This window comes from Octodon degus, unplaced genomic scaffold (assembly GCF_000260255.1).
Source record: "Octodon degus isolate 3935 unplaced genomic scaffold, OctDeg1.0 scaffold00020, whole genome shotgun sequence".
Lineage (NCBI taxonomy): Eukaryota > Metazoa > Chordata > Mammalia > Rodentia > Octodontidae > Octodon > Octodon degus.
Genome location: NW_004524596.1, coordinates 20,673,341 through 20,701,339, shown reverse-complemented (window position 1 = coordinate 20,701,339; position 27,999 = coordinate 20,673,341). Strand labels below are relative to the sequence as shown.

Sequence of the window (27,999 nt, the reverse complement as noted above, 5' to 3'; positions counted from 1 at the left end):
GCATATTGTTGTCTTCATAGTCATTCAGAGTTCGAGATATAGACATGGTATCTTGTCTCATCAATATTAATACAAACCTTTCTTCGCATTTGACTGGGTCTTAGCCATCCATCAGAAAAGTACAACCACGAGGTATAAAAAGTAATGCCATATTAATATGCTGAGGTGTAAAAAGCTCAAGCTCTTGCACTATCTGAGTAGTGTGAAACATACCCAGGACTCAGGAATCATGGTTCAGAATGGGGGCTAAACAAAGGGGAAAGTGCTTGTAAAAGCCACATGAAGCTTAGAGGTATGGGGAGGGGGTGAAATAAACTTGTCTGGTGACTTTGCCTCTTCATTATAGGCTACCCAAGGTCCCTTCCACTGCCCACTTTCTAAATGTATGTATTTTCCCCTTTTGAAATAAGAGGTGCGACTTTGCTCTTGTTCTTTAGAAGGTTAGATTCACGAGTGTTGTAGGCTGGGAGGTGGGCTATGCTGAGTTAAAATACAGGATTTTGGAGAGACATGAATTTACTGGAAGTCAAATTTGTTTCCTTTGATGTGGTTAAGCACTTTTTGGGGAGGCCATCCCATTTCCTGCCTTCTGATTACTGAATTGCTAATAATTAACAAAGCAAAGTGAAATTTCTTGTTTTGTGATTGATATGAAGCCCTAAATGGCCTTTCATTGGGTCCTCAAGTATAAAGTTAGTTACACACGTGGTCCTTAAAACTGCTCCTATTCACAGAAGAGAGCTAAAAGCTAAATTTTTTGATAAACATATTTCCATGTCTCTTAACTTCCTGTGACAAAACGCAGCCTTACCTGGGACCCTGGAATGCTGCCTGTATGAACAGCACTGCAGTTTAAGTTCTGACAGATACTACAAACTCAAGTAAAGGTCTTCTCCCACATGGTCTCCTATGCATCAAGAGAACTGAACAGCCCACCTAACCGCATATATCTAACCTCATAGTTTTCGTAGACATGTTCAATCTGTTTATTAAAGTGCAAATTAGCAAGTGTTTGAAGCTGTCATTTGAAGCATATTTTCCTGCAGGGAAAATGCTGGCTTCCTAACATAGAAATGCATAAAGGTAGAAAAGTTGCTCCAAAGTAATTGTGAAAAATTCACATTTTAACCTATTTACAACATTTCTTTTACTTAAGTTATGTAAAGTATTCCAAATTTAAAGGACTGAAGATCAATTACATTAACATTATTTTTACATAAAAATCTCCTTCTTAGTTCATATGAAGCAGCCCTCATCCTTTCTACCTCCACTGTTATCAGAAGAAGGAAGGAAGGAAGGAAGGAAGGAAGGAAGGAAGGAAGGAAGGAAGGAAGGAAGGAGGCAAAAAGCAAATGAGATTTTGCTTGATTACCCTCATTTGCCCTTGCTAAAGCACCACCTGAACCACTGCAAGTTTTCCTTTTTCTTGTGTCTGCTTTATTCCTTTAGAAGGCTGAACATTTCTTTCTACTGCACCTACTCCCTCTCCTCCAGCCTCTCAGCACCCATTGGTTGTTCCGGAAGCCAGTCCAGCTGGTCAGCAGCCAGCCCGGTTCCCAGGAATTCCACCTGCTTCTCTCTTTACCTAGCAAACTACAGAGTAATTACACAAACTACAAACTAACTGCAAACCAATACTGGATTGCTTCACTGTCTTTCATAAGAAATGTTTAGCTAGTAAACTTCTTTAGGTTTATTCCTGGATTTCTGATTCCAGAGGCTTTTTTAAAAAGCTTATTTGAGAAGTGACCGAGGTTATGCTCTGAGTTTTCTTTGAGAGAAAAGATAGGCTCATTACTGTCATGTCATTGGTATTCAGAGACGAGGGTCTTGTTGCTGGCTTCTGAGTATCTTCCTTGAGGTCACAGTCTGTTTTGTTCAGCAAAACAGCCCCCAAAGATTAGTAAAACTCATGCCCTTGAAAGACTTCAAATAAATATTTATTCAGGAATAATGAATTGAGGAGAACTTGAAGAAACAAGATCTTTACTTAAATAAGAATGTCGTGGATTAGTAGAGATGGAGTAGGACCTAGCAGAATAGAGTATGAACAAACCGAACATCGTGAGATGAACATACTAGTTGGAACTACGAGATATTGTTGAAGTGTCAGTTGTGGTTACACATAAATGTAGCTGAGTTGCTCAGGTTAATGAATTGTCAGTTTCATGAGACAAAAGCCTAAGCAGATGTGCTGCCCATAACCTGAATTATTTTCCACAAACAGATGTATTATATTCATTTTCCATTTGGTGAAGCCAATATGAACAAGGTTTCTATACATATAATAGCATGTTTTATAGTGGAGTCACTTTTAGAAAGAGACAGAAAGAAGTGCTTATATTATTGTCCAAGTCCCACTGAAGGCTACAAAGACAGGATCTGGTCAAGGTTTCACCTTCCGGGCCCCAGCCAGTGCCTTCCGTCCCTTCCCTTTCCTTCCTCTCTTATCCTTAGATATCGCTTGCAGGGGTACCTTAGGAACAAGCGCTTCAAGCCTGAAACTGCTTTTCCTGTACTACACATTTCTGGAGGAGGGGTGTGGGCATGAGTTGAGAAACTTTCTTCCATAGCTTGCCTTTAACTAAGAAGCTATTGGAGAAAGTTTGAAGCACCTAATTTTCAGGGATATTAACTTGTTTATTAGAAATAATACTACTTATCTACGAAAGACAAATTGGAATGCCCCATTCTTTTATAAGTGTGTGAAAATGTCCTTGTGCAGTCAAACTCTGATCTTCATAAAATTATTCTTAAAAAAGCAAGAGAAAGTCAGTGGCATACCAAGATAAAATTTTGAGATATGATTGAAAGTTTAGACTGGAAAAGTTGTAATTGTGACTGCTTTTGCCATACAATTAAATTTGCCCTTTTTGGTAGTTCAGTGCTGGGAAGTAGGCAGAAATTCTGGAAAAAGCCATAAAAATAAGGAACAGTGTGTGGCATGGCCTAGAGGTTTGCTGCAGGTAAATCCACCTTGTTGGCTGCAAAATTTGAGGCTTGGTTTCCTGTAACATTAGATCAAAATATTTGGATAACATCATGTCCTGATGGCAGTAGTAACTGGAAAGTAATAGTAGTAATTGAATCGTTGACATTCATGGAAAATTTAACAGAATTCACTGTCCCCTGCATCACTGAAAAGCCACCTATGAATTTATTTAAGCATTAGTTGTCTTGCTGTGAACAGTGAAGACAATAGCTTCCTCTAGATCCAAGTGGTTTTTAAAGGACAAAATGTAACACATGTCTGCTAAAACCTAGGGATAACTGACCGGTCTAAATGTTTAAGTACATTAAATAGTATAAAAATGACAGTAGCAGAGAAGTCACTGAAGAAAGCACAAATTAGCCTTTAAAATATGACATCTTTTCCAAAAGCACTTATTGTTGGTGCCTTAGTTCCCCCTGCAATCTAAATGATTCAAATAGATTATTTTATTTCAAAATTTCTAAATGGTTTAGGTAGTCACTAAAGCTTATTGAGATAATTTTTTTTTCTCTTGTTTCTTCTTACTACAGTCTGGAAAAAAACATCAAGAGTCGTGTTTATTTATCTATAATATAAAAATAAAATAATGAAATTGAACTTGCTTACCCATCCCACAAAGACAGATATCCTTTCCTTTACTGTTTGTTTGTTTGTTTGTTTGTTTGGTTGGTTGGTTGGTTGGTTGGTTGGCTGGTTGGGGTTTTCTTGTGGAACTCAAAAAAACTGGGGATTGAACTCAGGCCCTTGCACTTGCCAGGGAAGCGTTTATTCTACTTAGCCATCTCTCCGGCCCCCAGATATCCTTTTCTAAAGAATCATGTCAGCAAACAGCTGAATTAAAAGCAGTAAAATATTTATTTTCTTGATAAATCACTACATGAGCATATAGATATAAATAAAATATTTTATATTTTTAATATAGCTTTGATAGGAAACCAGATTTATATAATTTATATGATGGCCAATATTTCCTATAAGGAATAAGTTGTATTTTGTCATCCTTGAATATACAACTTAAATTATCAGCCTGCACTTTATGTTTTCCTAATCATATACAGTACTTGAAACTCAGATATCTATCATGATGTACAGTATTCATTAGAACCCAAGAATAACTGAAAATATAAACCATGTATGTGGGAAGCAAAAGTTTAAAAGGTTAGGGTAATTTCTATCTAAGATTTTTGGTATAAATTTTCTTATTAAAAAAGAGGAATCTAGACATATCATATCATATACAGGTACAAATTCTCTGTGATGAATATTATCATTAGATATATCTAAATTGTACCAATAAACATAATAATGAAAAGAATAAAAATGTAGAAAAATAGTAATTTGATTTCTTATTTCTATTATATATTTTTGATTAGTCAATGTCCTTTCCTCCATTGCATTGTGCTGTGTTATTCTTCAGTATGACTTTTAATGAACAAATCACGAATTTATCTGTCTGAACTTCTTATTATAATTACCCATCATTATCCAAGCGTAATGAGTTCACAGAATGCAGACCAGCCACTGTTTCCATAAGTAAGCAAACTGTAATTGTGGGGGCAAAGTGGCATACAATATTGTGTCATGAAAAATATACATTAGTTTTAATTAAGTACATTTGTTATTATTCATGTCAAAAACATATTTCATTAGTTGAAGTTGATTGAGAATATAACACTCTAAAAACAGAAAACCAATGAATTAAAACTCTTCTAAGAAATCTATTGACAAATTGAGCGAATGATTCTTGATGCACTCGTTTCTTTCTCCTTTCATTATCTTATTTGAGTCATGTTAATTTCTGAGTACAGCACGAGGTGCGGGAGATGCAGGAATGGTCTTGGCTCCTCACAGTTTTGTTTGACTCTGGTGAAAGTTGCTTAAAACCTAGCAAATGTTTTAGGATTCTGAACACAAAAGTGAAGAATTGAACATACTAAAGAGTGGTAATGAACTGATAAAGATGTGAAGTGGAATTGTTTGTCCTGATGCTGTGATTTCGCAAACCTAATGGCTCATCCGTTTTGATTGTGTAGATGATTGTCTTGCTCAGTGTGGCAATGACTGCCGATCCTACTGCTGTGATGGGACCACGCCCTACTGTTGCTCCTACTATGCCTATATTGGAAATATCCTCTCGTGAGTACTCGTCACATTTGGCAATATTAATGGTGACCAGTGAGTGTCAAGGGGTACTGAGTTGCAGGTATGGCCAAGAGATTTTTAAGATTGGTTACAGACATAAAATTTTTAATGGACTTATTAAACACTCATCCTTATCTATTAATTGGGGTAAATATGCAAATTAATATACATTACCTTTACTAAAAGAGAGTTAAAGTATATTGTTTCAATGATTCATTCTGTGCATTACAGTAATGTTTTAAATAGTCATTGTAGTATTGATATATTCTGATGTTGTCAGTGGTATGTTTTTTATTTATTGTGCTGAGGGATTTCTAAGTTAGCATTTGTGATTTAATTGTGGTCAGGTTTTTTTTTCTTTTTGCCACCCATGTATTACCTTATCTGATGCACCCAGATATCAAGAAAAGATAGCAGTTATAAATAAAAGCAATTGATCGTATGAATCATGCTTTTTCTCTGTAAGACACATACAGTGATTTCAGGAAACAAGTTTAAAGCCTGATAAAACGGTAGGCATGGCTAATGTAAAGTAATAAATAAGTAAGCCATGCAACACGTAGGACAGAGGCACACACACAGAGTCCATAAAGCATTTCTCCAAAATAAATTGAGAATTTATCCTAGCACTGCCTCAGAGCAAAGGGGAGTGGGGAGCTGGGACTGCCTTTTGGGCTTTGTTTCTGCAAAAGTGTACAAGTGCTATTTATTCCCTCTGCATGCACAATTTAGAGACTAAAGGTAGTGAGTTAGCATCTTGAGTCAAAATCCTCTATGGCTCAGACAGCAGCAGTGATCCAGCTCCTGGCTTCTTTTTCTTTTCTTTTCTTTCTTTTTTTTTTCCTTAAGCTTATATTAGGATCATTTGGGGAAGGTTCTGTCCCCAAACAGGTAGGCTGACTCCTGCCCTGTGAAGGGACATGCGAAAGCAGGAAACAGTAAGTGCTGAGTCACACACGTTCGGCTATTTCAGGATGAGCCCATTGAGCAGGCCTGCACCACGTCCTCCATTTCCCAAGAATAGAAAACCTGGCACCAGGGAAACCACCCTCTCTTGGGTCAGCACTGGTACTGGTGGAAAAGACCTTGTCTATCTGCATACTCTGAAAGGTCAGACTTACGGATGCGGTGAAGACAATTGTAGTTCTTTAAGACTGTATGCAGGAAATAGCAAGCTAAAATTAAAATCATATATGACTGAGGCATTCTTTGACAAGTGAATAAACTCTAGTTAGGCATTAAATTTCTCCTCATGTTAGATTTGGCAGGAAATAAATTAATCCATAGCTTTATATTTAATTCAGTTAAGAATTCACTCAGAAAACTGTCAGAATTATTATATGAATTTATTCATTATATGTAAATATGTGATATTTACTGTTATATATTATTGCATAGTGTTTAAAATCATTTCACATTCCTTAACAGATTAGAAATTTAGTTATGTTCTATCTCTACTCACTGGAGGGTCTGTTCTAGGTAGAGGTACAAGTGGAACCAACAAATAGTATGGACCTGGGCACTTGGGTGAGGGTGCCTAGGGTTTCTCTGGTCCTCTGGCTCTTAACTCACTTCTTCCTCCACTACACCATGGTGTGCACTGTGTCTTCATTTCCTATTTTTTTCCTACCTGTACCCTGATAAATATTCAGAGTATCTCATTAATTTTAATCAAAATATTTATTTTTAATTTTTATATATATGCTTTATATGATTTAGATTTGTTGTCAAATTCACTTTTTATGATTCATGTTCTAGATGTATAATTTCACCTGAAGTAAGTCATCTGTTGCTTTGATATATTCATCAAATTTATTAGGACCATGCAACTGCTATGTTTAGAGAGAAAAGAATTGAGTTTTGGAAGGAAAAATAAACATAGATGGCATTATATTTCTGGTTGTTAAAACTCAACTTTTAATTTAAAATAGAAGCCATTGACTAAATCCCTTGTTAAATGATTCTTAACAAGAAAAAAAAAAGACTTTAAAGTGTTTTCCCCATTGGATAAAGGAGACTACATGTTCAGGATTTCCAGTTATTGTTTAAGATTTGAAAAGAGTTTTGAACTCCACCCAAAGCTTTATTTTTTTATTGTGTGTATGTGGAGGGAGTGTAGCAGGTACAAAAAAACATATTCTAAGAATGCTTACAAGAATTTTTCTGTTTTCAAATATTGCTATTTTGGAACTCATAAACTATGCTTCCCCTCTTTCAAGAAGCCAGGCACATTCTTAATAAAATCATTTTAATGACATTAACAGATGTAAAACTTCTGTGGCTATCAGACAAGCATTGAGGAAGAAAGAAACAATGAAATATAATTTATCTCAAATTAATAATTTAATAAGTTAGTTGATGTTTTTGTTTCTTTTTAAAATAGAAACTTTGGCTTAGTTTAAAATGAGTTGGAAGAAAGCAAGAATATAATTTGGGACATTCTGGACTGTGTGAGCTGGGTGCTGGCATGATTCGGAGACCTCTGTCCCGCCCACCTGAGACAGCAGAGAGACATGCTTGTCCTTTTTTTTGCTTGCTTCAGGGCCCTTGCACTGTCTCACAGTGATCAGTAAAACCAACTTCCCATCTTGTATTTGAAAGGTTTTATTATTCTCAGTTATTTCTGCTTCTATGCAGACAATTCTCTACTTTAAATAGGAGTTACTTTTGGCAAATAACTTCAGAATCCTTCAGATTCTTTTCTTTTTCTTAATTCAGTGAGAAATTTTAACATTTGTAAGCTTAAAATTATTGTAGCTACTTTTGGCCATTACAGTCACAGGTACCGAGATCATATAGAAAAATCATAACGCCCTCCTTCAAAGTTTGAGAACAATGTTTACACTAATTAGCATATACTATTTAATCAATTAATTATTTATAAATTCACATGAAGTGCCTATTATCATACCAGAGTTTAAGTAAGTCCTACCCACAGATAAATAAGGGATATACCTTTGACTTCTAAGATCCCAAAATCTAATAAGAGAATGTAAACACCATTTTAATTCTATAATCTGACCTATGATGTATTATTGGATACCATAGAGAAAACAGTGTGGGTATGTGAGAGAGAGAGAGAGAGAGAGAGAGAGAAGAGAGAGAGAGACAGAGACAGAGACAGAGACAGAGAGACAGAGACTGAGACTGACAGGCAGACAGAGAGACAGAGACAGAGACAGAGAGACAGAGTGCATCTAGAATGAGATGTTTTGAGGTAGCCTCGTAAGTGGCATTTGATTACAGTTTTGGAGGAAGTATGGATGTTTATAAAAGATGGACAGTGAAGAAAGGGAAGTGCATTCCAGACAGAGGGGCTCCTCTTGCAAAGACACAGAGAGGAAATGCTCCATCTGGGAAACGTGTTCAGCGCAGCTATTGGGGAAGGTTAAAATTGGAGTGTACGTAGGAATACGTAGATCAAACAAAAGGTGAATTCTAGTAACATGCATTTTCTGTCATTTCTACAAAACGTAAAAGGAAATAATTTATTATTTTTCTGAAAAACTAGATATTTGGTTTATATACAAAGAATGCTCTCCTCAATACCACTAAGGGAACAGACCAAGGTGAGAAAGCTCCAGATGAAGATTGCTTTCACTTGTTCCACAGAGAAAGAGTTAGACTGCACACTTTGCGAGGTTATATTATTTGGAATATTTTATGATAGAAGATGTGACCTTGCTGTTATGTTTCCACTTAAGAGGTTTTTGAAGCTACCAGCAACTACTTGAAAATTAGAAGTTTCCATGTGCTTAAAAATGAGATTTTGAGCCAATTTAAGAAATAAACACTTTCCCACCAGACTGATTCCTGAACAGTTCATTCAGCAAGTCTTCTTCATGGAAGAAGAAATACTCTATGATGAATATGGAAAAGGATATTTACATTTTTGCTGCTGAAGAAAAATAATTGACATTCCTTGGAGGGCAGATCCCATGTAAGATGTGGTTTGTAAAGTAATGGTTAGAACTGGTGGAATTCAGGGTGCAATCAAGCAGCTAATTACTGCTCAGCGATCACTAGAAGCAACTCTACTGAAAATGAAGGTACTCTGCCATATGAGCCAAAGAATAATTGCATAATATTAAATAAGAATTAAATATTGACCGATCAACACATAGTGAGCTGCATGTCACAATGCAGAATTTAATTTCCTAACCAAAGTAGAGTTTTGCCATTGTAAACTGCTGCTCTGTCTAAGGAGTTTTCTAAGCACCATCTGGCCAACATAAAAATCCTTATGGGGAAAAAAAATCAAGAGGAAGAACCAATAATGGAGAAGTCTCTGTGGGATTAAGTTTCTTTTCTTCTCAATGAAATGTGGAAGATATATTACCCACAGTTTTGCAGAGACAGCTAATAAATATCACAGCTGTGACTTTAGGGCCATGCTACGCATGAAAGCAGAACTAAGTCAAAGAATAAAGGTCTCAGATTTTCCAGTGGCATGAAAGGCTGAGGTCATTAAACAGTGGACTGTTCCCAATTAAACACATGTGACATTCACACACTGACAGACATTTATGTGCTTTAAGAGACATTTGGCAGTGTTTTAAAAATTATTTAAATTAATTAGATTAAAAGAATTTAGTAATATAAAAAAGCCTCTGAAAAGTATATACAGAGCCAATCAAAACTTATAGGAGCTTTTTTTGTATTAAGAATGACATAAAGATAAATAATTATCATACAGTTAAATATAAACATGAGTTAAGATGAAGCAATAACATATTTGATAAAAGGTCAGCATTTCTCAGCATACATATAATTGCATCTTGCTGGTTATTTTATCAGGAACAAACACAGATGCATAAATACTTGAAACTTTTGCCAAGTTTGTATCCCCTTCTAATTGCCTTATATATAAGCCAGTCAGAAATATTGTATATCTTCTTTTAGAAAGAAATAGATGCAGTTTCTGGGATATGTTACCAACAGTCTATTTCTATGCATACATACAGAGGTACGCAGTTACCTGCACTAGCTGCGGGGGGCGCAGCTCTGAACCACACGTGGCCCTGGCCTCATGGGCTTAGAAGCTTCTGGAGAGTGGGGAGTGATAAGTGGACAATGTAACCTGCTGAGGAAAGCAGAAAGCACAGTAGACTCAAAGAGGACCAATTTCACTCCAACTTGAGGGGCCTTCGAAGGCTTCTTGAATAAGAGTAATTCTGAGATCAAATAAAAGAAAAATGGAAGGCAATTGGTGCAGTGTATAGCTCAAGGTGAAACACTTAGCAAAGTATGTTTTGACTTCATAGGTTTCTTTTTTAAAAATATACTTTTTGTCAAACACCATATTCAGTGATATAATCTTGTAACATTTCCCTTTATAAGCAACAACTTTTGAGACTAGAAGGCTGAGTGGAAAAAGCCAAATGCAGAAAATTAAGCTAGGGATATAGCTCAGCGGCATAAGTGCCTGCCTGGCAAGCACAAGGTCCCAAGTTTGATCCCTGGTACCAGAGGCGGAAAAAAAGACAGAAAAAAAGCAGAAAATTAAATATTGCATGGTTTCTGTTGTACAAAAAATTTGAAGTGGAAATAATTTAAAGAGTAAAATAAAAATTAAAACAGGGAAGTAAAGCTTTTACACATAGGAAGGGGAAGAAAAGAAACATGGGAGGAAAGAGGGAAAAGGAGGTAAAAAGATGCAAGAGGTCACATGTACACCTACCAGCTCATGCAACGGATGCGTGATGCATCCTGCAAACATGGACTAAGAAAGGGAGGAGTTCAATAAATGCAACTACGAGGCAAGCCAGAACCTGTTACTTCCACTATTCAGCACTGCACTGAGAGTCCTCACTGCATGATTGGTGAGACAGATATAAAAAGTGGTGGAAAAAATTGGAAAGGGAAAAACTATTATTTAGGAATGATATGATTATCAATACTTAGATTATAAAAATAGTGTACAAGAACATTGCACAAAAATTAGTTTGCTGCTATCAACAGGATTTATTAGAAGATGCAACTTGTATATAAAAACACTTATCAAATAAAACACTAAAAACTGTAAAATACCTTGTAAGAAATCGAGTATCATACACATGGCACTTATAGAGTAATACAGACATATAAATCTTTCAATATATGAAAGAAGGACCTAAAGGAATTGACTGGCATATGTAAAATGTAGATGGAAATATTGTAACACTGTCAGTACTGCTACATACTAATTCTCCATGGACTATCTGTAGATTCCATATAATTCTAATCAAAATTTATAGGACTATTTTTTTCATTGCGCTTGAAATACTGGGCTTAAAATACATGTGAGAAAAGTGAAGGTGAAGACAGATATGAAGACTAATAAAGTAAGAAGACATGCCTTATCGACAATAAGATTTATTAGAAAGATATAGAAAAAGAAAATGAATGTAGAGCTTAGAAATGGACTCATTTATATATGGAAGTTTGACAGATAATAGATATAGCACTGGCAACCAATAGCAGTGAATATATTAATGGTGCTAAAATAGTTAGCTAGTTATTTGAATAAATATTAAATCTATTGCTTAAAAAAACTCACTCCTGTCAGACCAATTACATAATTATAAAAATCAAAAGGGAATATAAACACTGGGCTGGGGAGACAGTTCAGTAGTCTAAGCACCTGCCTAGCTAGTGCAAGGATCTGAGTTTGATTTCCTGTACCACATTCAGTGCTGGGCCATGGGGGCACACACCTGGAATCCCAGTTGGGGAGGCTGAGACAAGAGGATCACTATGAGTGTGAACTGCATAGCAAGACCCTGTATCAAATAAATAAATGAATTTAAAAAAGAAATGTTAAACATTTGAGGAGATATATTTAACCTATCTTAAATATTGCATGATGAGTACATGCATTTAAAAGATGATATGATGCTCTTTTAGCATGAACAATTTTTGATGTTTTTGTATCGTATCAATTTTAAAATAAATGTAAAAACTAAAAAATGGAAAAATGACATTATCAGGATAGGAAAGATTTTTAAAATTATAAGCACAAACAGCTGGAGAGATATACTAAAATCAATGGATTTTGCATCTTAAAATTGTGAGTCTTAGGGTATATTATTTTATCTCAAATTATCTCAGTATTTTTCTTTACATGTTAACTGTATGGGGTAGAAGAATTCTAGATAAAATGATTAGGCAAATTTCTCACTTGGAGAAAGACGCTTGATTCTCAACAGATTAGTGTCCAGAATACCTCAATAAGAAAATAGGTAATTTGTATGCATAACAAAAGTAAGAAAGAGGAGAAAGCCCATAAACACATGGAAGATACTCCACTGGCTCACTAAGGAAGAAAAGCATTTAAAACAGTGAAATACCTTCTCACACCCCTTAGACTCCAAAACTCGATAAGCCTCATACTTACAACGAGGGCAAAGATAAAAGGGTTTCCACATTGTTAGTAGGATAATATAAACCTTTAAATACACTAGGAGGGCAATTTGACCTATATAGAAAACTGAATGTGGACCTAATTTAGGGCTTAGCAATATCTCTTCAAAACACCATCCCTACAAGTTCCCCCAAAGGCCCAAGGAAACATCTGGACCACTCGTCCACGTATATAAAATAACAAAACTTAGAAGCAACCTAAGTATCTGTCAGAAGACAATGGATAAATAAGAGTATTAATTGAATGGAATTAATTAATTTTGCAGTGATTAAAATAAATCAATACCTATTAACATAATTAGAGGGCTAGGGATATAGCTCAGTAGTACAAGTCTTGCATAGGAAACTCAAGGTCCTGAGTTCAATACCCAGTACAAAATAATAATAATGATAATAATAATAATAATGATTAGAGTAAATCTCAGAGTTGGTAATGCTATGTGAAAAGCAGTGAATGGCAACGAATGTGTGCAAGTGGGAGTCATTTGTATGAAGGTAAACATGTAAATAATTATCTGCGTGGCATATGAAAGCATGGACATACTGTGGACGTATCAGAACACAAGGGAGAGAAGAGTACACATGAATGTCAGGATACCCAGCTTGAAACTGTTTTGAGTAATGCAGGACTGTCAAAGCTGCAGTCAGGGGAAACAGGGACAAATTAGTCACCTAACAAGAGGCACAAGTTAACATCAACTCTATTATTCATTAAAAATTAAACATCTGAAGAAAGTGCTACAAGTTATTAATGTCAATAAATCTGTGAGGAGTATGTGAATGTTTTTACTACCTACGGTCCCCAATTTACAACAGGTTCACTAGGATTTTTCAACTTCATCATGGTATAATACCAATTAGTGTTTAGTAGAATCAGCACTTTAAATTTTGAATTTTTATATTTTCCCAAGTGGTGCCGAGCAGGCAAAGCCCACACATCTTCTAGTCAGCCCTGAGATACTGAGTGGAACTATGGGGCGTAGTGTTGCCAGCACTTCTTTTCTTTTTCTTGGATATTATTTGTGTTTGTCAGCTTTCTATTACTGTAGTCAACATAAAGGCAGATTTATTTTGGCTCCTGGTTTGGGATGTTTCAGTCCGTGATCTTGGGCCTAGTTGCTTTGGGCCTGAGGTGGCGCGGTACACTGAGGCAGGGGTGTGTGTTAGAGAAGACACATTCACCTCCTGACAGCCAGGAGGAAGCAGAGAGTGAGAGACAGGAAGGAGTCAGGACCCCCCTAAAGTCCCTTTAAATGGTGTGCTCCAGTTACCTAACCTCCTTCAATGAGGCCCCGCCTCCTAACTTCTCCTCCTCCCAATCATGCCAAGTTAGAACCAAGCTTAACACAGACCTTTGGGGTCATTCCAAATGCAAGCTAAAGCATTGTGTTTTGTGTTTTCACATCTCACAGGTCAACAAAATTTCAATTTGCTATGTACATGAAATGTTTAATAATTTATCATAAGATACTTGTGACGTAACTTTCCCAAAACATAGGTGAGTGTACACATTCTGAGACCATTTACAGTGTGCCTGTATAAGCTATGATATTGTATAGTTGTCGTGTATGAAATACGTTTACACTCCATGACACAATTCACTTTACAATTGGCTGATCAGAGCATAAGACTATTATTAACTGACCAATTCCTAGGTCTATAGTTTGTATATGTATAAAAATTCTTGCAATCAAAAAAGAAAGAAACTGAAAAGGTCCAGTTAGGCCAGTGAGATAGTGCAACAAATTAAAGCCCCTGCTTAGGCAAGCTTAGGTAAGCTCAGGGATCACAGTGGCACCACATGCCATGCCAGTCCCAGCCCCAGGATGGGCTGAGCTGGCCAGAGTCTGGGTGTAGTAGAGAATGCCTGTAATCCCAGTGCTGGGGAGACTGAAAGCAAGAGGATCATCATGAGTTCAAGCTGCATAGTTAGACCCTGCAACAACCAAATACGTTTAGAAAAAAAAAGAAAAGAAAAGTTCCAATTTATCCAGCTGATCCAATTTTATACAGTAAGAGTTGTAATGCAAAGACCTGAACATTTTGTTAGTATATAGACCCTGACTTCATAGCTAGAGCTAGGCTGAGGCTTAATATTGTACACGTGGAGCACCTCCCAGGCCATGTTGGTGCTGTTTGCCAGTGTCTCGTGTTACAGGAGCAAATTATAAAGGAGATCAAGAGTTGTGTGGTGATGGAGTGTTGGGCTAGAGGTTGGTGCTAAATGAGAAAAACAAGTCCAAACTAATTCTGAACTTCCTACTTAGCTGGGTGGGCAGATGCTGTGCTAGGAACTAATGGAGAATATTTCAAAAGGTTAAAGAAGAAAATTAATTCCATTTTTATTAACTTGAGTGGAGGAGAGTCGTCAATAGGCTATAGGCCAAACTCAGTGAGTCCTCACTACAGAATGTGCCCGTCTGATGCTGAGTGAAAATCAAACATCACATCTAGACTTGAGAGTACAAGCCCTAAAGGTAGGAGTTGAAAAGGTGTGCAGGAGTGAAGGAGAGGCTCTGAAGAAGGCATCAGAAAGAACAGCAAGCTAACAGTGGAGCTTGGAGAAATTCAGGAACGCACTGTTATTTCTCCTCTTTTTCTGTCTGGGTGTTGTGTTAGTCTACTTCATTTCTATCATAATGGTTTGGCTCTTCACTACTTACCTGCATATATGTCCCATGGCTGTAAAGTAATGAAGGGCTTTCTAAAACTTGCTGTTTGAATTTTATATTACATGAACTACAGGATTCCTTGTATTTCAGATAATTTGGATTTCACATGTTGCCAACAATCCTGTTTATGGGCGGGTCTTTCTGTATTTATTCTGATTGGCCCTGAAGCAGATGCATTCATAGCTGCTTGTATGTTCCAGGTTTTAGAAGTTACCTTAATTAGATAGAAGTCACAGTTGGATATTATGAGAGGAGTGTTTAGTGGTAGCAGGTGTTGTTAGAGAGATGCGAACTACTATTATGTTGGGACTTTCTCTGTCCCAGATATTCATCCTATATTAGTTTATTATACTTCAGAATAGCTTTTATGATCTAGGTATTGTTATTATTATTATTATTATTATTATTATTATTATTATTAGTGTAGATGAGGTCGAAGTAATTTAAGTAATTTTATGTAATTTACCCAATTTCACACAGCTAGTATAAGCAGTCTAGCCTTTAAAACTAGACGTACTTGACCTCTTTCTGCCTCTTTTCCCTATTTGCTTCTGAAGATCTGAAGGATTGGAAATGGGATGAATGGAAATGATCCAGTGCTATCCGTAGGAAGATTTTAATACTATATTTGGAAAAAGCCTCATCCTCCATATAAGGGTTAAATACTTTGCTATGCATTGTCACAGCATTCCCTGTCCTCCTCCTTCTTATGATTTATCACATTATCCAAGTTCCTAAGATATCTGTGCTCTTACCCAGGCTTTCCAAGCCTGAGAGGCCAGGAAGCCTGCTGGGCAACTCAGCGAACAAACTAGACACCTATGAGACTGAAAGATCAAATCACAGAGCATTAAAACACAGGTCAATGAAAACTCAGAGATTTTGCAAGGTTTAAATTAGTATTCCTCAAGTGGATAAATAGTTGTTTAGAAAAATCAAATCTTAATTTGAATATGTTCTTGGTTTCAGAAGCTGTCTGTTCACTGAATACAAACTCGATGTCATTACAGAATAAAAGGTGTGAAAGAATCAGTCATTGCTTTCTAATCACACTGTTTATAATAAATCATAGTCCTGTTAGAGGGGCCAGAATTGAAACACCCGCTTGATCCTAATGATTTAACTTCTCAAGCTTCCTGGGTGAATGCACTCTCTCACTGAGGCTCTGTGACTTGACAGCCTCTAACCACTAAGGCAACAGCCTCCTGTACAGTCCATTCACTTCCATAACTTGTGGAGCCAATTTTATTGATACAATTGAGGTGAGAAAATTTTATACACCCCACACGTGATACTCCATTCTACTGGAAGAAGTCTGGCGGGCAGCTGCGACCAGAGTGCAGCATCTCCCAGCTGCAGAGTGTTAGGACGAGCACACCCGCCGCTAATGAAAATTCCACAGGGCAATGAGAATCTCCTAAAAGGTAATGGATTCCATCTGAAAGTGTTATGGGTGAAAGCCTCAGCTATTTAACCAGAGTAACTCTTTGTGATTCAAAGGCAAATAGAATTTGTAGTTTTTGTGCCATTACTATGGAAAGTGGAGGTAGTAAGAAGAATTTTTTTACACACGTAATAGAGAAAAACGTTACAAACTGCCTGACACATATTTCTGTATGAATTCACAACATAAAAATGGCAAACAGAACTATACCTGCTTGAACTCCATTTTGCAAAAAAGTAAGTGCTGCCTGTGGTTATGAATAGCTAATACTACAGTGTTCATAAAGCATATTTTTCTTTATGAATATAAGGGAATATACAAGATTAGCCTCCATAGTATTATATGTGGGAAAATTAAGATCTAAATGTTTCTCTTTTAAATTTTATTTTTGAGTAAATGTACTTACTGCACATACTTCTAATGAGGTTCAGCATGACATTTTGACATACATACAGTATGTGAAAGTGCAGTCCACCCTGCCTTCATCTTCCCCTCCCCCACTTTCCAGCTTCTGGTAATCACTGTGTATTTTACATGACCTTTTTATCTTACACATAATGAAACATAGCATTTGGTATTTGTCTTTCTATTTGGCTTATTTCAATTAAAATAATGTCTTCTCCCTCTATTTTGCTGCAAATGACAGAATTTCATTCTTTATGGCTGAATAGTATTCCACTGCATCCGTATATACCAAACTTAATCAATTTACCTACCAGTTGGCAAATAGATTGGTTATGCATCTTATTTACAACTATAGTTTTTATGAGATAAATTGTAAGCACTCTTGTTTGCAGTTGCAATCTTAATAGACATGCTTATAGTAAGTAGGTAGATCTCCACAAATCAAATTATGATTCCAGTCTTATAAATAGTCATTTTAGCTATGGCTACAAAAGACTGCAGAAAATACTGAGAGTTTTCTCAGGCTTTTCTTCATTATGTTGTATGAACTTGATTTTCCTTGTATCACAGAACTTCACTGTGTTAACGTGTAGAGATGGAACAAGAGGAACAACTTGCTTTCCTCTCAGAATCTGGCTGGAGAATATATTTGTGTGTGAAATCAGTTATCAGGATTTTACAGATTTTTTTCTGTCACTAATGAAAGCACAACTTTGAAGGGCCAGCCAAATAGCTCAGCAGATTAAAGCACCGGCAAGCAGGCACAGGGGGTAGGGGTTTGATCCCTGGGCCTGCTGTGCCAGCCGCACAACTGGGGTGCGCTGAGAGGGTGATTGAGACTGGGCATGGTGGCGTGCCTGTAATCCCAGTAGCTGGGAGGCTGTAAACAGGAGAATCACTATGAGTCTGATCTAGTAGTGAGACCCTGAACACCCTGTAGACCCTTCCCTAAAATACGGGGAAAAAAGAAAACACGACTTTGAAAAAAATCAGGATTTGAGGTAAAGAGAAAACGGACGAGGAGCGAAGTGACTTCTCCAAGGTCATTTGGAGAGTCTGAGCATGCAGGGTGCCACCTCTGGTGCGGAGCTCTCTCCCTGGCCCTCCGGAGTTCATCAGTGAAAGAGCACCACCTGTCCAACCACAGGCATCTCTGCCCAAGAGCACTCTCGGCCTGAGTGAAACAAATGACCCTCTTAATCAAATGTGATTGCAGACCGGTGTGTGCAGAGGCAGCTAATGAATGCTGTGTCCTGCTGCCCAGCGGTTGCCAGAAGCGTAACGCAACCCGAACAATCACGTGTATTAGGTATTCAAATGTGCCACGCTATCCTAGGCTCACTTATGAGTTAGACGGAGAAACCAACTCAGAAATGGGCAGTGGTGGTCCAAGTAGAGACCCCTGATTTGTAAGAAAATCCCATGTCCAAAAGTCAGGAGGTAATGATTTGCTTAACAAATGAATTCATCGAATAACTCCAATTAATTCCTTTAAAAACTTTATTTACATCTTTTCAGAAACACATATTTTTGCACATGTCTAGCTCATGTCTGATGAGGCTATGTGAATAACTAATGTATACAATTGTTCCAATTGCTTACAAGTTCTCTATATTGGAAGGTGCCTTTTCATTAACAGCTTAGAATTTTTTTTTTAATTGTGTTGATCAGCAGTTCTCATAATAGAAGTCAATATTTATAAAACTTATAGGAATAAGGGATAACTACTTTCCTTTCGCAGTGTTACACATAAGGTGTATTTATAACAGTCTCTAGATTGAACATATTTTCAGGGGAAGCAAATAAATACCAGATGGTAGGCTGGGCGTGGTGGCATACACCTGTAATCCCGACACTTGGGAGGCAGAGGCTGGAGGATCCTTGCGAATTCAAGACTAGCCTGGGCTACAAAGTGAGTTTATGGTCAACTTAAACTGCATAGTAAGACCCTGTCACAAAAAGAAGGAAAAAAAAAGATGACATGAAAAATAAAACGTCATTGATCATGATAAGGATTAACTGAAGTCTATCAATTCTCAAATGAATTTCTTTTTATTCATCTCGTCACCTTTACACAGCCAATGTATTATATCTGATATATATATATATATATATATCATTGTTTGATTGCCCTTAATTGATTGGTTCCAATTAAAATATATATAATATATATTAAAATATATATTTTTAATTGGAACCAACCAATTAAAGGCAATATATATATATATATATATATATATGTATGCCAGTGTTTGATTGCCTTTAATTGGTTGGTTCCAGCTGTGGATAAGACGGAGAAAGCACGCTGCCCCTGTACTTTCACTAAACACAGCTCCAGAAACTCGACAGGAGACGTGGAGCAGCTATTTCAGGATTATGGAAAGTGAATAATAGCAGACAGACATAGAAAGTGAACTCAGAGTGCCACCCAGCTAGTCTTATTTTTAATTCTAATTCTCCTGTGCCCTAGCTTCCAAGAGACTATTTGGCTGCTGCAACAGGGACACAAGTAGCAATGGGCCAAACAAGAGTCTCTAATGTCAGTGTGGGATGCTTCCTTTGTATAGTGAATGATGCAGTATCCAATGAATGGGTTTATATCCATGAACCTCTCTGCTCTGCTCTGCTCTGCTCTGCTCTGCTCTTCTCTTCTCTTTTCTTCTCTTCTCTTCTCTTCTCACTGTCCTCACATCATTTGAAACTTGTGTAAGCCAACTTGTAGATTATGCAAAGAGTAGATAAAGTCCATCTTCCTGGCCAGAGAGCCAATAAGGGGTTGTTTCTGGGAACCAGAAACTGCTAGGAAATTATTCCATTGGAGAAGTTCAGGAAAGAGATCTACATAGTTGCTTGTGAACTCCTTGGCCCATCTCAAGGTGCATGTGTGCTGATCTGACCCTGAGAAGCCTACCATGAACTTTGAGAGTTCAATACAAGTGAAAGAACCACCCAGCTCCTCCAGGTCCTATGAACATGAACGGGGCCATGTATGACTGTGAAAGCTTTAAAATAGAATTTGCATTGAAATTACAACCCTCAGAAGTCTGGTTGGAACTTGTGGTCTAATTGATTGCCTTAATAAAAATATCGCAACTCTTCATCAGCTTAAACAAAGCTTAAAGTTGCAAAATATAGCATTTTAAAAATCCAGGAAACAATTTGCTGTTATTGGACATAAAGAGAATCAAACAAATTTTAAGTCACAAGTCAAAATGTCATCAGCAGGTGACAGAACACGATTATTTGACTGAGATTTCAAAGCAATTTTTGTAAATCTTACCCAAGAAGTAAGGGCAAAGACTCTTTAGAAATGGTGAAAAGATAGAATTTTTTCTAAAAGGTTATTGAAACTAGAAAGAATCAGATGAAAACTCTTTAGAACAAAAAAATATAGTAATAAAGGTTAAATTTTCTCTAGTTGAGTTCCATAAGAGAACACACAGAGGTCAAAGTAAAACATAAGTGGATTTGATGGAAAACCAATAGAAATGATTTAATCAGATAATTATATAACAAACACAAAATACTTCCAAGAATGTAAAGAGCCCTGGGTACCTTGCACAAGACCTGACATGAGTGGAGAGAAAACCTAATGTTCATGTCACCTGGGTTCCAGAAGAATGGAGAGATGCTACAGAAGGCCCAAGTCTGATGAAACAGATAAACTATAAATCCAAAGGTTCAGCAACTTGTATACAGGATAAAGCCAAAGAAATTCACATCTCATACAATGTAATCAAACTGATGAAGACCTTAAAAACAGCCAGAGAAAGACAATGCTTTGCCTGCAGAGGAGGTATAACTTGAATGAATTCACATTTCCCATCAGAAGCTAGAGAAGTGGCATAGATTTGAAGTACTGGGAAAAGAGAAATATCACAAGATCTATATATCCAGCAAAAATGTATTTTCAGGAATAGAGATGAAATAAATAAGCTCTCACATTAAGGAATGTATTAAAAGGTATATTAAATCAGCAAACCCAGTCTGAAAGGATTGCTGAAGAAAGATCTTAAGAATCAAGATAAAGAATACTAGAAGGAAATTTGGTAGACTGTTTTCCTCCCTGTGAGTTCTTCGCAATGCATCAAGCAGTCCAATACAAAAGTACAACACTGTGTGATTACAGTGTCAATGGATATGGATATAATATTTATATCACTTATAGCACAAAAACAGCAGGGTTAAGGGATCTACAGACAGTGAGGTTTCTGCATTATAAAGGCTATAAAATTGATTCCAAGTAATAATAAAGGAATAAGTGTATATTCTGTAATTCCCTCAAATACCAAGTAAAACAAACTACACAGCAATGCAGTCTAAATCACAACATATAAGTAAAAATGGAAAATTAATAAATTTTCAAATAGCAGGAAAGGAAATCAGGAAAAGAAGTCAAAGTAGGGTGAAACAGAGGTAACAAACAGAGAAATATACAATGCCAGGCCCAAGTCCAAACACCAATAATTACATTTACTGTGTGGACACGTCAGCTAAAGGACAGAGTTAGATTTTCCTGAAAAAAAGAAAAAGAAAAAAGAATGTCAACGTATGCTATCTATGTTAAACTCACTCCCTCACTCCAACTTAAAAATGCAAAAAACAGAAAGACAAAGAAATTCATGCCATGGAACAATTACATGAAATAAAACTGTAATGCTTATATTAATATATGACAAAATGAAGTGCACAGCAGAAAACATGACCAGGAATGATCATACTGCATACATACATTCAAGTGCCAATTAACCAGGAAGATATGACAATCCCAAGCATGTACACACCAACAAAATTTTAATAGTATTTGTGAAACAGAGTCTAGAGGAACTGAGAATTTTGGTGGAATTCTTTCTCAGAAGATGCAGTTGCAAAGGTTCTACAATCTGAGGTGCAGGATCTCAGGATAAATCCTGATGGGATTTCACTGACCTTATCAGATCCAAAAGCTACAACTTTTGTTGCATAGGTCCTGCTTTACCTTGGTCTTAACCATCCAGCAGAAAAGTATAAAAAGGAAGTAGAAGAAGTAAAGCCATGCTGTTATGTTGAGCTGTGGAGGACTCAGGTCAACAATTTCTGACATTGCCAGTGAAGCAGAAGACCCAGTACTATTATGAGCTACTGGACTCTTTTAATATTTTGCTAAGTTTACACACCTATAATATTCAAATAACGGAACTTAACAAAAAAGGGGTATCAGACGATTGTATCTGTGTATTCAAAGTGGTTTGGATAGATATATAGTTACATTCTCTTAATGAATAGAATGATTTGTTCTAATGGTGTTTGTAAATAGGATATCAAGTCCTCATCTTGTACAGCAGTTCACCACTGGAAGAATGTATGCAGTGTGTTAATTATTGAAACTGTCCTACCGATTTGATTTGCAACTGTCTCATTGCTATTTGTTTATCAATGAAATTATGAGGAAAGAAAAAAGAATCCCAGGAGTGCCATGACAGCCTCCAAAATTGGGCATGGTGGCACACACCTGTAATTCCAGTGTTGGGGAGGCTCAGACAGGAAGATCACTATGAGTCTGGGCTGTGTAGAATGTTCAGGGTCTCACTACTAGATCAGACTCATAGTGATCCGCCTGTTTACAGCCTCCCAAAAGCTGGGATTACCGGCACGCACCAGCATGCCCAGTCTCAATTGCCATCTCAGTGCACCCCGGGGGCAGGGCCAGCATGGTAGGCCCGGGAATCACACCCCCAGCTCCTGCGCCTGATTGCAGGAGATATTTGGCTGACCCAATAAATAAATAATTTTTAAAAATTAAAAAAAAGAAGAAGAAGATGCAGTTGATAGAACTGGCAGTGACAGAAGTCAGCAGATTTAGAGGACTTGAACAATTCCATCAATTTAATGTACCTCATTGAAATGTTTAAAATAGTTCACCCAACAAAAGCAGAAAGTCACCTGCTGACGTACTTTCATGGCACATTCATTAAGATAAACTATGTCCTGGGTCACAAAGCGATGCTAACAAAATGGATATTAATGAAGTATGTTATCAGACAATAATAGGATTTTAAAAATCACAAACAGAAAAATAAAAGGAAAATTCACAAACATTTGAAAATTAATTAGTGCACAAAAATGACATGTGGGTCAAGTAGAAGATTTACAGCAAATTTAAAACGTACTTTAAACTGAACAAAAATGAAAATATAAAAATGAGGATGGAAGCTAAAACAATGTCCAAAGGAAAATTTATGGATTCAAGTGCTTATATAGAAAAGGAAGTTTTCAGATCAATAACCTGCTTCACTCTTTAGAAACCAGAAAAAAAAAGCAAAATAAATCTAAAGCAGAAATCAATGAAACTGAAAACAGAAGAAAAATAGAAAAGAAAAGCTTATTCTCTAAAAATATCATTAAAATTGACAGATGGCAAAATTGACGAAAAGAAAAAAAAAACATAAATTATAAGTTAACACTAATAATGGCTAAGGCAGCTGAAGTATCTGTCACAAGTATTGTCACTGATCATTTCCATAAGATAGAAGATAGGAAGATAACAGTAAAATACAGAGAAATATAAATTATTTGTCAATCTTTAAATTTAGGAATCTGTATGTAAGTCCCACCTCACCAATTTTCTGTACATCTAAAAGTAAATAGCCATTCAATTCCCATCTTCAGATTTCTATTGCAGTTTATTCTCATAATTCTTGCAATATTAGTCCCTTTACTTTTTTATGTTTCTGTATATTTTTATCTCCTTTTGACATAAATCCTGAGGAGAAACAGACTGTATTTACTTTTTAATATCCAGCTCCTCCTACATGACGTGCGCCCCATGCAAGCCCAAAGTCTGACGTAGGAGCATCTGTGTGATAGGCACAAACTCTTACATAAAACATTGTCCGTTGTATGATTCAAAGAGGAGCTATGGGGACTAGCAAAATCAGGTTTGCCTCTGGACTCCATACTAGTTGGTAATTTGAGCAAACTGACCCCAGTGTCTCTTGGTTTTCTTATTTAAGAGGCATTCATAGTATCAAATTACAAAATTTTTGTAAAGTCGAGATGAAAACAGCACCTAATTCTGTGCTTGCTTGTGTTAGAGCAGATGCGTAGAATTGTTGGATGCGTTAACCATGCTGTTGCAGTATTGTCAATCAGCACCGAACTACATCTTGGAGGACTGGTGTCCAAATTGTGTTCAGCCCAAGAATGTAAAGATTATCCACAGCCCATGAATATAAAGATGATACCCAGTAATGAATAATCTTTATTTTATAGTAATGCAGAAGTGCATTTATATTACAGGTAAGTGTACATATTGTATTTTTCCCTAAAAATCTTTTTTTCTATATATTATGAATGACTAAAATTTTGTAGATACAAAAAAAGAGAGAAAACAATCCATTCTGTGTATTTCAGATAAGACACAATTTTAAAATCAAGGCAATAAAATGTTCCATTAAGTAACTATGGACTGCAGAGATTGAAAAATGTCTGTATACTTAGACGCAGTGGGTCCCCACCAGAGCTTTTGTCCCCTCTCAGCATGTCCTGATGGATTTTTTTGATGCCTGAGGAGATGAGTTTTACTTGAATCTCATAAGTAAAGGCCAGAAATAGTGTTAAATGTCCTATAATACTCCGAATAGTGCTCCATAACAAGAATTATCAGACTCCAAATGTCAGAGATGGTAAGGTTGAGAGCCCTGACCTAGAACGGAAAGTGGTCAGGAAGCAAACTAGCCTTTGTACTTACAGGTATTTGGGTAAATCCTTTTATATTATAATCTACTTATAAAGAACATATAGCAGCAGTTGCAAGTGACCATGTCTGTGTTATGCGGCTCTGAAGTACTTGCTTATCATATGGTCTCTGAAGACATTAGGCACATATCACTGGGCAAATAACACTATAATAATGGGCAGGAAATGAAAGAGAAAATGTGGGCCAACGATATAGCTCAGTGGCACAGCGCCTGCCTGGCAATCACAAGGTCTTGAGTTGATTCCAAAAAGCAAAAACTGTATAAGAAAGAGAAAATATATATGGATCCATTTCACTGGCACATGTGCAATAATACTTGAATCTTTCAAAAGACTCACAACAAATGAGAGAGATAACCACTATTCAGTCACGAAGGATACTAAACCTCCCTCTGTATTGCTGTGAGGAAAGATGCTTAATCAACATCATGGCGACATTGTTTAGTAAAAGAACAAATCAAGAATTCAAATCACTGGGGCCGAGGAGATGGCTCAGTAGAATAAGCACTTCCCTGGCAAGAGCAAAGGCCTGAGTTCAATCCCTGGTCCCGCAAAAAAAAAAAAAAAAAAAAAAAAAAAAAAGAATTCAAATCATTGGTACTTTATAAACAATAAATGAAAGAGCTAATTTGATGACACTCACCTTCCAAGGGTAAAAGAACAGTAAGACAGCTTGATTTTCAAATAAGGCTATGTGAATTGTATTTCTCTTCCCTTTTTCATTTTAATCAGGAGTCTCGTGAGTAGACTGGAACTCATACCCTAGAAGGTTAGACTTGTTCCTTTTCAATTCAAAGCCAGCCTAAAACTTGACATTCCATGATGCTGTGCATATGTGTGAGCCTTAAGTCCGGCCTTGCTGTCTGTGAGGAGATGCCCCTCTCTGTGTCCTTTCCATTGGGTGACAGTAGAGGAGGTGAGTCTCCAGTAAAATGCCTGTGGAGAACAAATCTCCATTCTGGCTCTCTCCACGTCCTGGCTGCCACCCGCTTTCCTCTGTAGAGCCACCTGCGGGGTCCTGCCTGAGAGTCAGTGAGCCATGGACTGCAGCCTCTAAAACCATGAGCAAAATCATCTTCTTTCCAGTGGTGAATGCCAAGGCTTTTGTCCCAGGGACGAGAAAACTAATCACTATAGGTTTTGTGGAAGGAAAATTATGTTATAAAATGTGTAAAAAAAATTTCAGAAAGTAATATTACAGCCAAGTCTGTTTAATCCCTGGCAGGGTTCCCCAGCTATGTTCATACATTTTTAAAAATTCATTAAACTTTTTAAAAGAATGATCCTAGTTTTTCCTCTAATCTAAATATTTATGAGAAGGGAACACTCACATAGAACTGCAGAGACCCAAAAATTCATTCCTGAGTACCCCAAGAAAATGCTTCCCAAGGGAAAAGAGCTTATCCTGAAATGATTTAATCCAAAGGATATAAAATCTGCTCTACTTTTTAGATCACATTATTAGGAAAAGCAACTCCCAGTTATTTCAGTTAATCAGTGATCTCATTTAAAGATTTGCAAAACCTTACAGGCTCTTTTTTTCTGGCAACACATCATTAGTTTTAAGTAACATTTTTAAGCTTGTGTTCATCTACAAGAAACAAAAACATACTTATCATATTTATTCATTGTTTAAATCACATTCAAGCTTTTAAATGTCTTGCATTTGTAGACATCAGACCTTAATTATGACTATTCATCAGAAAGGAGAGACTTCACAGTATTTGAATTCATTTAAATCTGAAGCTCTCAAACTTCAGCACGCATGAAAATCACCTGGGAGTATTTGTTAAATTGCATTTTCCCAGGGTCTGATCCAGAAATTCAGATCCAGTAAGTGAAAAATGGGGTACTTTCACTTCCCTATCAGTTAATCTTTGGACTCAATGGTGTTGGGACCACACTGCTTTAAATAAACTATACAAAATAATGCTTCATTTTGAACTCCTATTATCCTACTTAAAGTATCAAATTAAGAAGTTTAACTTTATCAACTATAATTTTTCATGCTTGTATAGACATACCTATGGGGTTATCTCAAATTATTCTGGTAAATATTCAGAAATATTGAAAATCATGTGCAATAAAGATTCATTTAGGTTGGTCAAAATGACTGACTCAGAACAGAGACCAGTGAATTTCCAAACTGCTCTCTACCAAATATGAAATTACAAAATGCTAGTAACATTAGACTGTCCATTGGTAGCTACAAGGATCAAATGAGTGAATGTATATGAACCACTAAGCTGCTGTTCAATAATTTATTCTGCTGTAACATATTCTTCTGTTCTGTCAGTTAGCTCACATGTGGTGGGCTGATCAGGAGTTGGTATTAGTATAACAGAAACTGTGTCTGTTTGCACGATCTTCTTCCTTGGCGGGGAGAGACAAAACAATGGAAACATAATGTTCCCTTGCAGAAGGCAGAGACCAGAACCGGGGCCAAAATGCTGCAGATGCTGGAGCCTTTCTTTCCTATTTTAAGGCAAAACAAAAGGTGTGCTGGCCCCATGGCTTCTAACCAGAAAGGTGTACCCTCATCTTTGGTCAGGTTTTGACTCACAGTAAGTGCACCTGCCCAGGTTCAGGGGCCACAGCTACCTTTGGTCTCTCGACACTGGGAAGCTGGCATTTCCATTAGACTGTTTGGTGACTTTTTAATGATTTTTGAAGTGGCCTTGGGCCACAATGAGCTTCCTCCTTGAGCTGGCTAGTTATGCTGTGGGACTCTTGTCACTGTTTCTATAGTAGTCTAAGTGGAGTAGAATCTATTGTGACTTTGATGAGCTTTCTTTGCTGGGTTCCAATCTTCTCATGTAGTCTTAGTCCCATGTGGAATGCTGCGACAAAATGCTTATCTACTCCTGTGAGAGCAAAGACCGTCTCCTCTGTGACCTAACTTCCTCCAGGAGAGCAGCACCAGTCCCTCTTAACTCCCTGGCCAACACCTTTTAAAGGTGCCCTCAGTACTGCTACATCAGGGCTAAGGCTTCTAACACGTAAACCTTTAGGGGATAAGCCATGTCCATGGTAACTGTCCCCTAGCCTTATCTGGAGGTCATGTGGTCAGTAAGGTCATGAGTCCTTACAGCACTTGAAATGTTTTCCTTTCTCTTCCGAGACCATTGTGTTCTGTCCATTGTTTTCAGCAGCTTTGGCATTTGAGGGGTTGAGCTGGAGGGAGAACAGGGCAGGTATTTAGTATA

General features: G+C 36.9%; 1 protein-coding gene across 1 annotated transcript in view; it reads left to right on the top strand.

The window, feature by feature from the left end:
* Positions 1-5,003: 5,003 nt before the first annotated feature.
* The window catches only part of Cyyr1 (cysteine and tyrosine rich 1), a gene marked incomplete at its 5' end in the record, with an annotated part of 107,453 nt that continues 84,457 nt past the window's right edge, over positions 5,004-27,999 (top strand). The window contains one exon of the mRNA XM_023711185.1: positions 5,004-5,128. Coding sequence (XP_023566953.1) covers positions 5,004-5,128 — 125 coding nt within the window. The remainder of the gene's footprint in view (positions 5,129-27,999) is intronic.